The 17631-nt window shown below is 32.6% G+C and overlaps 1 protein-coding gene across 1 annotated transcript; it reads left to right on the top strand.

Moving 5' to 3' along the window:
- Nucleotides 1-9: 9 nt before the first annotated feature.
- Nucleotides 10-17533, top strand: LOC106074199 (structural maintenance of chromosomes protein 2-like). The gene is made up of 25 exons (XM_056030382.1): nucleotides 10-276; nucleotides 1419-1568; nucleotides 1733-1894; nucleotides 2089-2199; nucleotides 2818-2955; nucleotides 3227-3304; nucleotides 4110-4172; nucleotides 4321-4470; nucleotides 5069-5258; nucleotides 5347-5401; nucleotides 5895-6015; nucleotides 6441-6559; nucleotides 7129-7267; nucleotides 7407-7553; nucleotides 7823-8027; nucleotides 8870-9005; nucleotides 9825-9949; nucleotides 11259-11452; nucleotides 11563-11706; nucleotides 12524-12718; nucleotides 13350-13550; nucleotides 14345-14470; nucleotides 14594-14745; nucleotides 14863-15010; nucleotides 16253-17533. The coding sequence occupies exons 1-25, from the start codon at nucleotides 109-111 to the stop codon at nucleotides 16439-16441; spliced, it is 3606 nt and encodes a 1201-aa protein (XP_055886357.1). The 5' UTR covers nucleotides 10-108; the 3' UTR covers nucleotides 16442-17533.
- The last annotated feature ends 98 nt before the right edge of the window (nucleotides 17534-17631 follow it).

The following is a 17631-nucleotide window of genomic DNA, read 5'->3' as shown; positions in this document are numbered from 1 at the left end:
CCGGAAGTTACACAAAGCGGCGCTATTTTTAAGAAAGTCGACAACATTGTATTGTGGATCCTATCTCTTATGTGCCAATAATTTGTTTTCGATGAAGTAAAAACAAAAATGCACATTAAATCTATAGTGATTGATGGATTTAAATCTTATGCACAGAGAACAGAAATAAATGGATTTGATCCTTTGTTTAATGCAATTACTGGTCTTAATGGTAGTGGAAAGTCCAATATTTTGGACTCAATTTGTTTTCTTCTTGGAATTTCAAATTTATCGCAAGTATGAAATTAAATAAAATTTAATTCCTAGATCTAGTTTTAGGTCTAGAATCTAGATTTAGATTAGACTAGATCTATTATAATCTATAGAAATCTTATCTAGATGATAGATTTAGACCTATATAAATATTCTATAGTATAGAATAGTAAATTTATCTAGATCTAGAGACTAGATCTAGATTCTTGGTCTAGAGTACTCTAGAGTCTAGAGATCATCTCATGATTAACATGATCATGACTAAAAGGCTAAATTGTGCTGATGTGCCTAAACTAAAAGTTGACTAAACTCAAACTCAATTTACTCATCTAGATCTATATATAGATCTAGTAGAATAGATTCTAAGACTAAGTCTAAAGTCTAAGTTCTATATCTATACTCTATACTATATTATACTTATAGGTTATTTTAAGTTAAATAGAGACTGTCACTAGCAGCACTAGCTTCAGTAGTCTGTCACTAGACTAGTCTAGTCTAGATAGAAGGCTATTAGTCTAGATCTAGAATCTAGACAATCTAGAGACTCTAGATCTATAATCAGTAATACTAATACACCACTTGTCGACCGTCTTTCTCCATTCCTCTTTTCTTGCCCTTTTGATTTTTGATAGAACCTCTTTCAATGGCAGGTCTGTCCATAAATTATGTTGTCTTGCCCTTGCTTTCTCTGTCTGCCTCTTCTTCTTTTTACTTGTTTGATCCATGAAGGAATTTTTTTGCAAGCTCCGAATTCGAAGGCCTTGTAATCTAGACTCTGACAACATTCATACCCCCTATCATACTGGAATAGCGACTGTGTACATATGTTGCACCCCTCAGTTTGACTCTTTGAGAAACACTGTGCTAAATCTAGATATCCAGACTCTAGACCTAGATCTAACTAGTAACTAGATTCTAGTTATCTTGAACTAGAATCAATCACATTTTAAATCTAGGTCTACGTATTTGTCAATACATTTAATTGTGATGGAGGATGCTGTGAATAATGATTTTAGTGCTGTCAAAGGTGTGGGTTGTTGATTTAAAAACTTTATAGTCTCTGAAGAGTACATTTTAAGACAATGTTTTTCTCTAAAGTGACTTTCTAAAGCATGTTTTTCTCTAAAGTGACTTTCTAAAGCATGTTTTTCTTTTTTCTTGAACAGGTTCGAGCTGGAAATCTTCAAGATCTTGTCTATAAAAGTGGACAAGCTGGCGTAACAAAAGCTACAGTAAGCATAACTTTTGACAACCAGGACAAAAACCAAACACCTCTTGGTTATGAGCAGTATGATGAAATTACAGTGACTAGACAGGTAAATTCATCATCATTACTGGCTTAAATTAATAGAGCTAGAAGTAATGAATTTAAAATCTACATCAGGGAACGACGTCAATTATTAAAATTTCTTTGACCTTTATATTGATTTTTTTTTTCCAGTAAATAATATAAATTAAAAATACTTTTATTTGTATCCAGGTCATCATCGGCGGTAGGAATAAATATTTAATCAATGGAAGTAATGCTACCAACATGCGTGTACAGGATCTGTTCCAGTCTGTGCAGTTGAATGTCAACAACCCCCACTTCCTTATCATGCAAGGCAGAATCACTAAAGTGTTAAACATGAAACCACCTGAAGTTAGTCATTATCTATCTATACTATGGCATTTGGAAGAATAGCTTTAAAATATATTTAATGAATGCACTTGACTTGAGTCAAATTGCTATGAGTGTGGTCATTCTAAACAAGGTAATTTAATAAGCCAAAAGACCATTACAGCAATGTCATAGTTATAAAGTGTTTTTAAGTTTTCATAACTCTTTTTCTTCAGATTCTGTCTATGATTGAAGAAGCAGCTGGTACAAGGTTATATGAAACCAAAAAAGAAGCGGCTCAAAGAACAATAGAGAAGAAAGATGCCAAGCTTCGAGAGCTTGATTCGGTACGTATTTTATATTGTTAGTTTCCTTTCTTTAGCTATGTTTTTATTATTATTTTACTTTCGAGATTTGAACGATTAACCTGAAGAAGAAGAAAAAAGAGTTCTGAATAGCTTCCAACGGCCATACTAATGATGGGCACAGTGGGTAGGTGTGTGGAGTTTTTTTCTGTTTAATTGATTGCCTTTTGAACTTAGGAGTATTTAAATAAAGGTGCCCTTTTAGACAGTGCTGTAAATAGGGCAACTGTTTCTAGGCCCGTTGTAAATCAGATTGTCATGTGGCCAGCAATGTGACCAAATGCCTTTACTGTTTCCCAAATTAATGAGCCGGGTGGAAGTAGAGGTTGTGTCAAAATTAATAATCCCAGTCTTCAGGATTCATACCCAGGACTCGTCAGTTCAGAAGCCAAGCACAAAACCACCATGCTTCCTAGCAGTATATTTTGTTTTTAAATGAGAGTTTTTACTGTACTCCTTATTTGCTCTTAAACTTCACAGTTACACAAAGTGCATGTCAAACTACTAGAATTATTTCTATTAAGATTCTCAAGCTTTCTATGGGAGAGAAAAATAACATTATGTCCTTGTCTTTTATAACTGATTATCATTTCTCCCCAGGTACTCAATGAAGACATAGCACCTACCTTGACCAAACTCAGAGAGGAGAGATCTTCCTACTTGGAATATCAGAAAATAATTCGACAATTGGAGCACCTTAACAAGCTGTACATAGCTTACCAGTTTGTTAGTGCAGAGGTAATTATTAGTTTTGTATCTTTAATTTTATTATTTTTTAAGTGCAATTTAAATTTTAAAAAAATTAACTATTGAAGTAATTCACCCACACTCCTTCAGAAAGTAATTTTTATAACTGAATTGATGTTTACCTGCTTAATCACCATAAATTCCTGAACGGTTATTTATTAAAATAGGCATGCCACAGATTTAATTTAAGTCATTAAAATAGTTTCTATTTCTTGTCTGGTCATAACATTGTAATATTTTTTTGTTGTTTTTTTTTGTACAGGAGAGAAAGAAAAAATCTGTGGTAGAGCTGGCTGAAATGCAAGAAAATGTTGTACAAACCAAAGGCAGAATGGAAGAAGTAAGTGTGACTTCTGCTCTTGTCTTAACCATACAAAGATGGATTATGGGTAGAATGTTTTATGATGTAAAATTGATCTATGTTTTTTAATGATGTTTTGTTAATAGTGTTTTTTATGATAGGGCTATCATTTTTTAAAATCAATATTTTATTTATAAGTTGTAGCCTCTTTCTCAATATCAAGAACTTACCAGTTTATAATATTTTTAGTGCTCAACGACTTATGATGTCTGCTGATAAAAATTCACTTTTTGGGCCCTGTATATTATGCATACACAGCAGTTTCTCTGAGGCTTCATCAGGATATGGCTAGAGTTCAGTTCTGCCTTTTCTGAAATCCAGCACTTGATTATTGTTACAAATGTTTGTTTTCTTTGCCTCTATCAAAAGTACATATTTCTCGGTAATGCCATTTAAAAATAAATATTTTCTGAAACTGAATGAAAAACTTGTTAGAATTTTTAAAACATATTTATTTATTTATGGCAAATAATTAGTAACTCATTTAACTGCTAAATCATATACTTTTTCTTGAAATAAATTTTTCTTTAATGCAATATTTATATGAATGCCATAATCCTGCAATTGAAGTATATATATAAATCAACCTTTCCACGAGTCAGTCCATATTAGTATTAATTAAAACATATTTCATGTTGAATCCTGACTTGATACACTGTTAATTTGCCTAGCTTCAATGTTTTATGTTAATCATTTTTACATAATTTCCAAGTTTAGTTAAGGGGATATAAGCTTAGTGTCTGGGTATTTATATTTATTATTATTTTGTATCCATTATGAAAAGATAAAAGTCAAGATGTCAGAGATTGATGTAGCTATTGAAGAGCTGGAACAAAGAAAGAATAAGGTTTGGGCTAAATATAATGTGTTTAAGTTTATATTTGCATCTAAGTGATATTTCTATAACGTGAGTAAATATTTATTTATCAGGATAATTAGTAATTTCTTTTATTGTCAATTCTATTTATAAAGATAAAATTCTATCTTTAAAACAGGAATCAGGGAGTGTAATTGCTAAACTGGAAGCTGATCTAGCAGAGAAAAAGAACCTTGATGTCAAAGTCGAAGGAACTGTTAACGCCAAGAAAGATGCTCTTAAATCTGAGCAGAAAAAACAGAAAGAGATAAATAAAAATATTGCTGATGTAAGTAAATCTTTAATTACATCCAAGTTAAGAAAAAAATGTTGATTTCTTATATTTATTTTCTTTTTCATGACGAGTCCCTGCATTATTTTGCATATTTAGCGGTTGTTTTCTGTTTTTAGCCTCCTACCATATACTTAATCTACTTACAATTTTAATTATCACCTTGTCTATGTAGCATTTTTTAACATGAAATAGGGTACAATTTTATAGCTTTTCAAAAAAATGTGCCCTACCTATTATTTCATTCAGCCCAACCCAATAACAGTCGTTCACTTTGTGATAAAGGCAATATTTGAAAGTCTTTCCCAGTTGATCGATAAAAGCAAGAAGTGCAATAGACCATATTGTTATTGTTTACTGATTATTTTCTGTTAATAGTATAAACTTAAACTTGGCGAGCTCAAAATGTGTGATCTAGTTCTGTTCTGACTAGATTATTTAACTATAAATCCTGTTCTTTTTTTTTTACACATACTGGTCATGTCATTTTCAGCTGTTAATGCAACTGTTTAATCTGTAGAAAGTTTTGATTTTTTGGAGTGATTTTTCATGTCTCTCCAATACTTATTTAATTGTTTGTATTATTTGTTTATAGAACAAAGCTTCAGTTGCTAGTAGAGAAAAAGATCTAAGCAAAATTGAAGGCAATGTTGAGAAAATGAGAAATGATAAAATCAACGCTGAAAAAGAATACGAAGCAGCTAAAAAACATTTTCAAGCTGTCAGTGCTGGACTTTCATCCAATGATGACGGAGAGGCAGCTACATTGAATGACCAGCTTATCAGTAAGATCATTCTTTTTTTTATATGTGACGTATGCAGTGTAATGCAATGATATTTCACAGCTAATAATTTAAATTTCCTCCCAAACAGCTGCCAAAAGTGATATTAGCAAAGCAGAAACAGACACCAAACAAGCACAAATGAGGTAAAGATTAATTAAACTCTGTGGTGGTTGGAGCAGGTTAAGAAACATTGTAAATGTATGGGCTTTAAAAAAAAGGTTTGGTTAGATATATGGTTCCATTCCCCCCTTTTTTTTTGTTTTTCAAAGTCGGTGGTTGACCATTTAAAAAATCTTAGAAATTTACAATTAGAATTAAATTGTCAATATTAAATTAAAATGTGAAATCTAAATTTATGTGTATAAAGGAACTTGTAAAATGAAATTAATAATCAAGGAAGCATTAATAATTTAAGATAATACCTGTAATTTTCACTATTTTATTATAAATTTTATGAATAAACACTGCTATGTTAACTAATGTAGAATTTGATAAAAAAATCTTTTTACTTCAATCTCGGCTTAAAAACACATTATTTTACTATTATATTTATAAGATTTCTACCATATGACATGGAAATATTTTCTACTTTTAAATTGAAATGTTTAAAATAAAAATTTTGGACCATCCATTTAGGTTGAAACATGCCCAACAAGAAATTAAAACAAAGGAGGTAGACTTGAAGAAAACTGATCAAGACTACAAAAAAAACTTATCTGCATATGAAACTCTAAAAGCCAATTTGACCAAACTTGAAGTGAGTCTTAAATATGATTGCGTCATTTGTTAGTTATTTAAGGTTTTTCTTTTGAGCTATGATTCTTCAAATGTATAATTTTAATCTGTTTTATCTTACTACTCTGTTATATTTGAAGTTGTGATATTATCTCTATATCTGAAGCTGTGATATGATCATATCTTTATATTTGAAGTTGCGTTATAATCTTATCTTATAATTAATAATTCAAGCAGTCGCCTTACTAATGAATATTTAAATAATACTTCAGATGTTTTGTTTAGAGTAAATTCTAATTATAAGAGGAACAAAATGTCTGTTTACTAACATCCATCTCTCTAGCCCCCAACTCTAAACACAAGTATTTAGGTTCAAGATATACCCTACTGCTACTAGCCTTGTACCCTGACTAATAAAGTCTATAATTATAACAATTGTGTCTTTAGGCTGAGTTGAAAAAATGTGGTTATGAGGAAGGTTCTCAAGAGAAGTTGTCAGGTGAAAGAAGAGTTCTTGCTGAAGAAGTACAGAGTCTGAAAGAAAAATGTTTAACACTTGAGGCCAGGTACTCTTATTATATACGATTACATAATCTTACATTTTATTATTATTTTATGTTTTTCATAACATTTTAAGCTTGTAAATAACTTCTGTTTTTCCTACCGATAGTGTCTACATGCATCCAAAGAAATTATTTCACTTTTGTTTTAATGGGTAGATAAGATTCAAAACCTGATATTTTAAATAGTTGTATAATATACATAGATATGTAAAAAAAAAAATGTGAGAGTTTAAATTTGAAAAAAAAAAGTAAATATTTGTTTTTTTAAAGTATTAATGATATAAATTTTTGAAAAATTTTCCATTGAGATTGGGAAAATAAATTGTTTTTAAGTTCAATCATTAAGTTAGGGCTATCAAACTTTATTCTCTTGGCAATTCCTTTCCATAATTAAAAAAATAGGCCTATATGCTACGAAATTTCCATTTTCCGAGTACATCACTGCTTGCTTATGGCATTTATTAGAGTTGATGAATTCAGCACAGCCATGAACAGAGTACATTCTTCTTATCTCATTGGTGGATTAAACAACGAATGTCTTTTTTTATAAATTTTATTCTTCTCTTTATCAGATATCCACAATTAAAATTTGAGTATAAAGATCCTGAGGCGAACTTCAATCGAAGCAAAGTTTCTGGCCTTGTTTGTAAACTTTTTGAGGTCAAAGATCCTATACATTCAACTGCTTTGGAAGTTACAGCTGGTGGAAAAGTATGGTTAATATAATTCTACTTTTTTTGTATCTAAGTCAACGAAGACATTACCATTATTATAATGCTTGAATGCAAATGAAAACAAAAAATATTATTTTTTTAATCGTTAAATTGTCATGTATTCCTATTCCCATCAGCTGTATAATGTGGTGGTGGATAATGAGCTGACTGGTAAAGGCCTTCTGCAGAGAGGGGAGCTCAAAAGACGAGTCACTATTCTGCCCATCAGCAAGATCACCAGCAGGCCGATTGATGATGCCACTCTCAAGAGAGCTGAAGCCTTGGTAAATTTATGTTACTTTTCCAAACTCTAACACTCAGATGTTTTAACAGAAGGTGTCCCTTTCATTTTAGTCATAGAAATGTATCTTTTTCAATTAAAACCTAACTTTAAAAAACAAACACGGCTATCTAAAATAAAAAGTATCTGAATCAGGCCTGAGTTTAAAATCTCCCTCACTGCATATATGCTTCAAACATTGATTTCCAATACCACAATATCTATTTCCTTTCCTAGACATGTATTTTTTTAAATTGTAATATATCTTCTTAGGTTGGTAAGGGAAAGGTCCAAACAGCTTTGTCATTGATCAGCTATGACAAAAAGTACCAGTCCATCATGGAATATACTTTTGGCTCAGTGTTCATCTGTTCTGACATGGACAGTGCTAGTAAAGTGGCTTATGACCCACAGATTATGAAGAAATGTGTGACCTTGGAAGGTGACACTGTTGACCCAGCTGGTACTCTTTCTGGAGGTAAATACATAGACTCATTTGTCATTGTTTGTTTAAACCCTTTGTATGATCCTTTGCTTTCTTTGTATATTTCTCAATGATGTCAAACAAATAAAATTCTAGGTGTAGTCAATACTTTTTGCAAGGACTACTTGCTTATTAAAGTTTCTGGAAGTGAAAAAAATTATCTCCTAAGACTATTGATTACAGAAGTAACCCAATATTTTTACACTGGAGAATTCTGGTTAAATACTTAAAGCAATCGTCGGAATCGTTAGTTTAAGATTGATTTTAGTAAGAGCCAATAAAGTCAAAAGTATTATGTCTCGATGTGGAGATCAGCAAGTTATGTTTTCTGCCCTACTTCCATATACTTTTTTAAAAACCTCCTGCTTTGATTTTTCTTGTTACTTGTGTCCGATATTTTAGATGTTTTAGTATTTCCACCTTTAAAAAATCATTTGAGCTAATCATTAATGAATTTCATTTAAGTATTTGTTTTAATACCTAAATATACAAACCTTACCAATCGTATTCTGGCAGTGTTAAATCTTTCCACTAGTGTCCTGGCTATGTTATCTTATCTTATAAATTACATACTATGCATATCTGTGTTTTGATCTAGCCATACATGTTAACTCTGCTTAGTCGTTAGTTTTCCTGGCTGATTCAGGCAGCCCATTACATGCGCTAATGGCACAAGGGAAGAATAATTGCATTAGAAAGTTGTGTTTCATCTTTCCAATAGTGTCTTGGTAGTGTTTTCAGAAACATACTGCCATAGAAATAAAGGTATGTTTTTATGAATGTTTGCAGGTTAAAATCTTATTTGTATTCACAAATTCATCTCAAATATTTCTCAGGTGCTCGCGCTCAAACTACATCAATGCTTGCAATGTTACATGAGCTGCGTTCAGCAGAGGAGAAGGTGACAAGTAAATCTAAACGCCTTGCAGAGCTTGACAGAAATTTAGATGCCATAAAAAGGGCAGCTGGCAAGTGAGTTGTCTTTTATTTTATTATTTTTTTCTCCCTTGGCATTCAAGAGATGGAGGATCACTAAAAGATAAAAACCTGTTGAAACTGTCAGGAGTAAACTGCAGAAAATCTGTAAGTGTAACATCAGCTTCCAAGTATAATTAAAATTTTATTCAGTAAGTGGTCTCTGCTCAATTTAGTTGTGAAAGCTAGACACTGAATATTGCAGCTTCAAGAATAATTCAAAATATTTTAGAGTAAATGTTACAGAAAAATGCTGGGTATCAGATACCTGGAAAAGAAGACAAATGAGTTTGTCTGGCAAAAAAGGAGACCCCCCTGATACTTTAAAGTGATGAAAGCTGAGCTTGTTTGGTCATGTTGTAATACATGACTCACTTTAAAAAGCCATTCTTCAAGGTGCAGAGGAGGGGGCAGGAAGAAAGGGTCGTTCAAAGAAAAGCAAAGCTGAACTGAAAAAGAGAAAAAAATAGACCGGCCTCTCTCTCTTGATATTCTGTCATGAACAACTATCCCAAAAAAATAAATACAATATAATACAATACAAATACAAATAATTAAATTGTAATCTTTTAAAGTAGAGCTTGTATGTTTTATATTTATACACATTATCTGTTGGAATACTCAAATTAGGGCAAAAACTTAACTGGGCCTTTTTTTTTTTTTTACCTCTGTTATTTTCTGTGGTGTTGATGAAAGACCAGTAATGATTAAAATTAAATTCCCTGATGTGATTTTCACTTTTAAATTATATGCCATATCCACAAGAATGTGAACCGAATGTCTTATTGACATAAATACCCTTTCGTTTCTTTAAAGATACACAGAATCCAAGCAGCAGTATGATCTAAAGGCACAAGAAGCAGAACAAGTCAGAATTCGACTAGAACAGAGTAGCCACCACCAACAGCTAGAGGAAGTTAATGCTCTCAAAGCCTCAGTTGGTCAGTGATACTTAAGTTGAAATGTATTCCGTTTTTCACTAGTCCTAGTTACAAACTTGACTTAATTTCTGACAATACTTAATTAGTAAGTGGAGGAGCATGAATTAGATTTAATTTAAATAGAAAACAACTAAGACCAATAATGTCATGTCTGTTATTGGTTACAATTAGGTTTTGTTTTAATAATTACTTTCAGCACGAAAAATTATTGTTATCCAACAATCACTTTAAAAAAAAAAAGAAAGAAAGAAATAGTTTTTGAAGCTGTTAATAATTGATTTGATTTTAAGTAAAGTAGTGTTTTATTTTCACTAAATATGTTTTAAAACTTCAGATGACTCATTCTATACAAATTGTAAGCTGTAGAAAATGTGTAGTACAGTCTATTCAGTTGGAACTTAATGAGGAGACTTTTTAGTTATTTGTAGATTTAGCATAGGCTGTCACAATTCCTTCCTTTGACCAACTGGATTAAGTAACACCTAACTTTTAGCTGACTATCATTCCATGTTACCATTGGCCATGTGCTCCCTGACCTTAAGTCTCTGTTTACACAAACTAAGTTTAAGTCTATCAGACTTATCAACCTGACATCGCTTTATGCCTCTGAAGTGTGGACTATGGAAGACATGTCAAGAAGCTGAATTACTTCCATGTGAGCTGTCTTAGAAAACTCCTGAACATTAAGTGGCAAGATAAGATACCTGACACAGAAGTCCTCCAAATGATGCGTCTTTAAAGCTTATACACAACCATGATGCAGTCTCAACTGCTATGGGCACCCCATATCTGTAGAAAGAATGACTCAGGCATCACAAAAAGGCTCCATTGAGGTCATCGAACAAAGTAGAAAAGGGACAACTTTAGTGTCCTTCAGATCTTTCATCATGGACTCATGGCACTGCATTGTAAGTACTGGTGAGAAAATTGCTGAAAACATAAGTGTCATTACAAGCATTTACAGCAGTCCACACAGGCTCAGCTAAAATAGATTATCTGTATCCAGCTGAATGTTTTGGGTCTTAATCAGCCACATGATGGCGGCACAAAAATCCAGATGTGCCCTGGCTGACAGAAGTGGTCTTTATTGAAATCGATGGACAGACTAAATTAATCCCTCAGTTTAAAATTTAAATTTAAGGCTAAAGCAATAAACAAGGCCTAAAATAATTTTCACAACTAATTTTGAATGTACTAGTTTTTCTAATTAAAAAAATCAGTACTAATTTGCTTAATAGAACAAAAACAATTTATGTTTAAATTCTGATCAATAAACTAATGCGAGTGTACTGATTTTTTTTTTCTCTAGAGGAGCAAAACAGAATATTGAAGGAAGCTCAAGAAATTCAGAAAAGGGCCCAGCAAAAAGTCAAAGATCTTGAAGACAAACTAAAAAATGCATCAGCCCTTAGAGAGAAGGAGCTGAAGGAGGCTGATCAGAGAGTTACTCTGTCTAAAAAGAAGATGGAAGAAGCCGTAGCTAAAGCTAAAGATGATCTACAGGTGAATTAAGCTTTGGGGATTCAATGTCAGTATCAAAAACAAATATTCAGTGTTTTTAGTAAGCACAAACAAAGAAACATAAATGTTGTTTTTTTCTCTCTCTTGTAAAGGAGGTAGATAGTATGAAGCTTGAAATAGAGACCTTACAGAAAGAAATTCAGTCGTATGAGCAGCAGCTGGAGGCTATAGCTGAATCTATAGTCAGTATAAATCAGGCTTTGAAGGAACTAAATGAAGAGCAGTTGGCATCTAAGGTAAAAAAAAATGTTAGAACTACCTTAATATTTAAATTACTCTATAATCAGCTAGCATGTTTTAAACTGGTAATACTGAATGCTCTATGTTCTGCCAAGTATTTTCTTGTAGATACAGATTTGTAAATTTAATGCAATCATAAGACTTGATATTTATTTCTCATTATTAAAAATTACTTCAAAGTGTTATAATTTTTATTGGGGCAATATTTGAATAGTGACTACATTTTTTATTTTAATGATAATAGTCTAGATAAAATTGAGATTGATATATCAAACGTAACTGGTACATGAATTGAAATAGAAGATGTAGCTGGTAAATATGTTTTATATGTTTTGCTGCATGTTCCTTCAGATTAGAAGATATTTTTAGCCTAGTCCAAACCTCCCACGGGACGACAGAGGATGGCACTTGGTAGGGTTACAGACACAGAATGACAGTCCAGAACACATACCACACAATCAGGCATTAATTGATTTAGAATGTGTAAATAAATAGATAAATGGTAAATAAATTATATCTAAAGTGATGCTGGTTTATAAATTGATAAAGAAGGTAGAGATGGTACATAACTGGTACATAAATTGGTATAGAAAGTGTAGCTGGTAAATAAATTTATATAAATTGTGAAGCTGGCATATAAATTGATATAGATGCAGTAGCTTGTGCACATACATTTTTATAGAAAGTGTAGCATGTATATAAATTGATATAGAAGGAGTAGCTTGTACTTGTACTGATATAGAAGGTGAGGCTGGCAGATAATTGACCTGGAAGTTGTAACAGACACATAAATGGTAATTATTATTGTTACAGGCTCAGGTGCAAGAAGCTCAAAGTGCCCTGAAGAAACATAAAGAAATGCTCATGTCTTATAACCAAGACATTGCCATGAAGGACACTGAGAAGAAAGATCTCAATAAAGAATTGAAAGATTCTGGTTTGAAGATTCAGGAGCTGGAACACAGAATCACAAAATTACAAAAGGATTCTAAAGATGCCAATAAATATGTAAGTTTAACGAGTAAATTTGAATTTTGTAACACAAACAAGCTAACAATACATTGATGTCTGTCCACAAATAATGTTAGTTTATAGAATTGTAATTATTCAATATTTTACCTTTCTAGCCTATATTACTATCATGTTTACAAAAATAGAATCTTAGTCTATTGTTCTATTTATGTTGTCATGTAAAAAAGTACAGCAGCATTGGGATAAATTGATAAAAGAGCATTCTTCTGAAATATTTTTAAGTGACTGAATTACTAAATTAGGATTAGTGGTGAAGAGTTTTGCTTCTGAACTGAGAGGTCTCAACTTTAAAATCCTATTGAAGACTGATTTTGAATTTCTTGATTTTTGGCACCCCACTAGTCCACAATAGTCTAATGGGTACCAGACATAACACTGGGAAAAATAAAGGAAGGTGGTCATTGTGCTGGCCACATGACACTCTTGTTAATTGAAGCCATAGAAACTGATGAGCTTTACATAATCGGCCCCCATAAATCGGAAGTTCTGAAAGGGGTACCTACCCTAATTGGAATTAATCAAATGTGCACAACAAAGTGTTTATAGTGCTAATTTTCCATTATCCTAAATCTAGAAACTGAAACTCTTCAATAAATAATGTAAACAGGTGGAAGCTTTGCTGGAAAAAAATGACTGGATTGTGGACGAACGAAAATTCTTTGGTCAGCCTAACACAGTCTATGACTTTAATGCACAAGATCCAAAAGAAGCTGAGAAACAAATACAGAAATTGACGGAAACCAAAAACAAGCTTTCTAAAAATGTCAATGTACGAGCCATGAATCTCTTAGGCCATGCTGATGAGCAGGTAACATCTTATTTTTAAAATTACTTTTTATGCGACTTACATAACGTTATATCAGGGCTGAGATAAGTTTATAAAACAATTCTATATCGGCTGAACTTCAGAAATCTTATCCTCCTGTATGTTCTCACTTTTACTCAGAAATCTGAGCCTATGAGCCATGACTTCCAAATGTTTAACAAAACCCTACTTGGGGCCATTCAACAATGTGTTGAGGTTGAAAGTTTCCGATTCAGTGTTGGAAACCATTTGTGTTAGGAAACTGGTAGGAAAACATTTTCAATGGAGTGCTGCATTAAAATGTTTGCACCAGGAGGCTTTAAACTTCATTTTTAGTTTAGTTGATGTCTCATTGGCTGAGGCAAACATGTTTGAAAAGTCTAGCTGATTTAATCAATAATGAAACAAAATTAGCTTCAGCATGATGTGTGTACTGGTAGGCCACACAATATACACTAACAGGCACTGTAGCTGTTGTTAGCCCTAGCCCATATATACCATAATGATAAAATATCTAAATCAACCCCATTTAAAAGAATATATCTCTTTTACTTTTCGAGACACTTCACTTGACATTGTTTGTATTTCTATGATACTCTGATATTTTATTGAAATGTTCAAATGAATTTTAATCTCTCATTGCTTCCCATGTTTTGTGAGTGAAAAAGCTAATCTGATCTGAGACAATACTTGCTTGGGATAAAACATCATTGATATACGTAGAAGCTGTAGTGCTGTAATTATAACTGTTTTCTTTTCATGCTATAAATCTTACCATTAATTTCTATCTCAATTAGTACACTGACCTAATGAAGAAGAGAAAAGTGGTTTTAAAAGACAAAGCAACTATTACTGCTGCCATTGAAGAACTGGATAAAAAGAAAAAAGCTGCTTTAATAAAAGCTTGGGAACAAGTCAATAAAGTAAGAAATAAGTTGTTGTTTTTTTCCTTCATTCATGTTTTACTTAGACTTGCAATGCATTTTTCGCTTTAACGTTTGTTTTTTTGGTTAAGCATTGGGTGTTTTTTTTTTTTCCCTCACAAGGACTTTGGATCAATATTTTCCACTCTTCTCCCTGGCACTCAAGCAAAGTTATGCCCTCCAGAGAATCAAACCGTGTTGGATGGTCTAGAGGTCAAGGTTGCTTTTGGCTCTGTTTGGAAGGAGTCTCTAAGTGAACTTAGTGGAGGTCAAAGGTTAGTAGGGAAGACATTTATACATGAATTTATTAAGTTTCAATGAGCTGTTATGAAAATATTACAAAAAGCTTATGTAGAATGTACACCTAATTTGATAGTCTTTTCTTTTCTTAGGTCTTTGGTTGCCTTGTCCTTGATTCTTGCCATGCTGCTGTTTAAACCTGCACCTATTTACATCTTGGATGAAGTGGACGCTGCCTTGGACTTGTCTCATACACAAAATATTGGACAAATGATAAGATCCCATTTCAAACATTCTCAGGTATTGTATATTTTGAGCGTGTTTCATATGAAATTGAACAATAAACTAGAAATAAGTAGGAAAAAAAAACATTGGCTTATTTCTTGCTTGTATATTAACTGATTAAAACTCTGGCCTAATGATCCCTTGACATCGGACACACGCCTCTGTTAAATTACCATCTTAACCAAATAAATACCACACAACTCCCCCTTTTGTAGACACTGTGTCCATCCTTATGAATTTATGAAACAGTAAACCATATCTTCTTTGAATGCCCCCTTCCTAATCCACCTTAGGCAGACCCAACTACCACCACAGCCCAACATAACCAACACTCTGTACAGCAGTGCTGAACATCTGAAGAGAACAGCACACTATTTTTCCTTGGCACAGTCTGCAAAAGAGCTCACAGCTCAGCAGCAAAAAGCTGGCTAGAAGAAATAGAATCCCTTGACCTAAAGGAAAGGAATATTATCTTAATTGGAAATACTAGTGAAACTGGGCCAGTTTACTGTAATGCCATGGTGTTAGGGAAACCTATTGACTAAGTCGCTAAGCTGCAGCAAATTTACATGGGATAGCTCTACATAAAACAAAACACAATTCTTCTGCAGCTCTCTTTCATTGGCTCCATGTGGGAGCAAGAATCTACTACAAGGTGGTAATTCTTTGTCATCAGTGCCTCTACATCAAAGAAATGCCATTACACTTTAATGAACTGATTCACTTCATATATTCCGTAGAGAGCCTCGAGCTCCATGGATTCACTGCTGCTAGTTGTGCGATTTTGTTTCCCGCTTAAAAGTTACTGTTTGCAGGCTTTTTCAGTGCATGGACCATTGGTTTGGAATTGGCTCCTCATTAAGCTTAGATTCCATATGCTTGACTACATTCAAGAAGACTTACCTGTTCAAACCTTATTTTGATTAGTTTGCCATCTTAATTATCATTTGTATTTCAGTTCTCATTGCGCCTAGAGCCTACATTGTTAACAGTGCTTTAGATATAAATTAAATTATTATTATTAGTAGTAGTAGTTATTCATCTAAGTGCATTCATTGTCTTTAGATATAGAAGCCAAAATTTAGTTGTTATTAGGAGACAAATAGCATAGCCCGTGATATGTCAAGTTCAAAATACATGAAAAGCTAGATAATTTAGCAGTGAGATTTTATTGAGCAACTCAGGTTTACAGTGTATTCTTTTTATGTATCACCTGACATTATCCAGTACTTACGAATTTTTGCCTGAAAATTTCAGTTCATTGTGGTTTCTCTCAAAGATGGAATGTTCAACAATGCTAATGTTTTGTTCCGCACCAAGTTTGTGGATGGGGTATCCACTGTGTCCAGGCATGCACAGAATCCTCGATCTCTCACCTCTTCCTCATCTTCCAGCATGGATAAAGAAAACGAGCTAACAGAAAAGAGGAAAAGATTGAGGACCTAAAAATACTTTCTCTTGCGCACATTTGTAAATAAAAAACTGTTGCCATTCTTCGTGTGTATAATATGAAACTGTCATGGGTGCTACTCTTTGAAAGGCAATCTAATTAGAAAAGCATGTTTCTTTCTTTGGAAAACAAAAAAAATGTGTTTTCACAGAGCCTAAAGATTTCTTTTTGACCAGAATGTAGAAACATAAATTTTCAGTTTTTAACTTGTACATTTAGCTGGGAATATTATTTCATTCTAGAGAAATATTCAATCTAAAACATAGTTTATTTACTTTGTAATGACCTAGATTCAACATTTCCAAAGGCTTCTTGGAAAGAATGTCTGTAATTAACAAGAATAAATCTTAGAATTTAAAATAAAAAGTGAGAAAATTATTTTAAAATATGCTGCATTGTACAGAAAAAACTGTATTCATGACTAGGGAACCTTACTAGCAACTAATGGTTGACATTTTCTTCTACATTATTATGCATTTAATGAGCATAAATGCATGAGCCCACACAAGTATGGATGTGTATAGCTAAGTTGCTTTAACAAATCATTCTTGTGTTTACCTCACTATAGAGATGATGCTATATTATATCTTATTATTCTTGAAGTTTTGGTGAGTCGCACCCATAAATGATACTTGTTGATTGATGCTATCCGCTGTTGTACTTATTTCCCTGAAAACAATCTGAAGTTTTAATCCTTACTTTTGTTCTGCTTCTCAATTTTCATGGTCTGAGCATTTGTAATTTTATAAGATATTTTTACTGTTTATGTTTTATGTAAAAAAAAAATTTTGTTTTTGTAATGGAGGGGAGGGCCACTGTTTTTATTACCAAGGTTAAATTGTACTCGTGGATAATTTTTAACGAAAGAATATTGTGGCAAAATTTTATTTCGCGATATGCATAGTTCATGTTGAGCATGAAGATATTTATAACATTATGATTTTTAAAATGGGTGTAAAGTTTTAGCCTAATTGAAATGAGGATTTCACAGTTGTGTTTGTTTCGTGCATAGGAAAGAACTTGGTGCATGGAAATATGTAATACTTTAGTTTGTGAAGGTAAGAATAATTAAAGAAAGTCAAAATTCATTATTGTTATTTGTTGCATTCATTAGCTGTCTGACCAAGTTGTGTGTGAACAGAGTGTCCCGTTCTTAGTAATACTTGTTGTGTAAAGTAACAGTTTT

Source organism: Biomphalaria glabrata, chromosome 5 (assembly GCF_947242115.1).
Source record: "Biomphalaria glabrata chromosome 5, xgBioGlab47.1, whole genome shotgun sequence".
Lineage (NCBI taxonomy): Eukaryota > Metazoa > Mollusca > Gastropoda > Planorbidae > Biomphalaria > Biomphalaria glabrata.
This window is presented reverse-complemented; position numbering and strand designations above follow the sequence as displayed.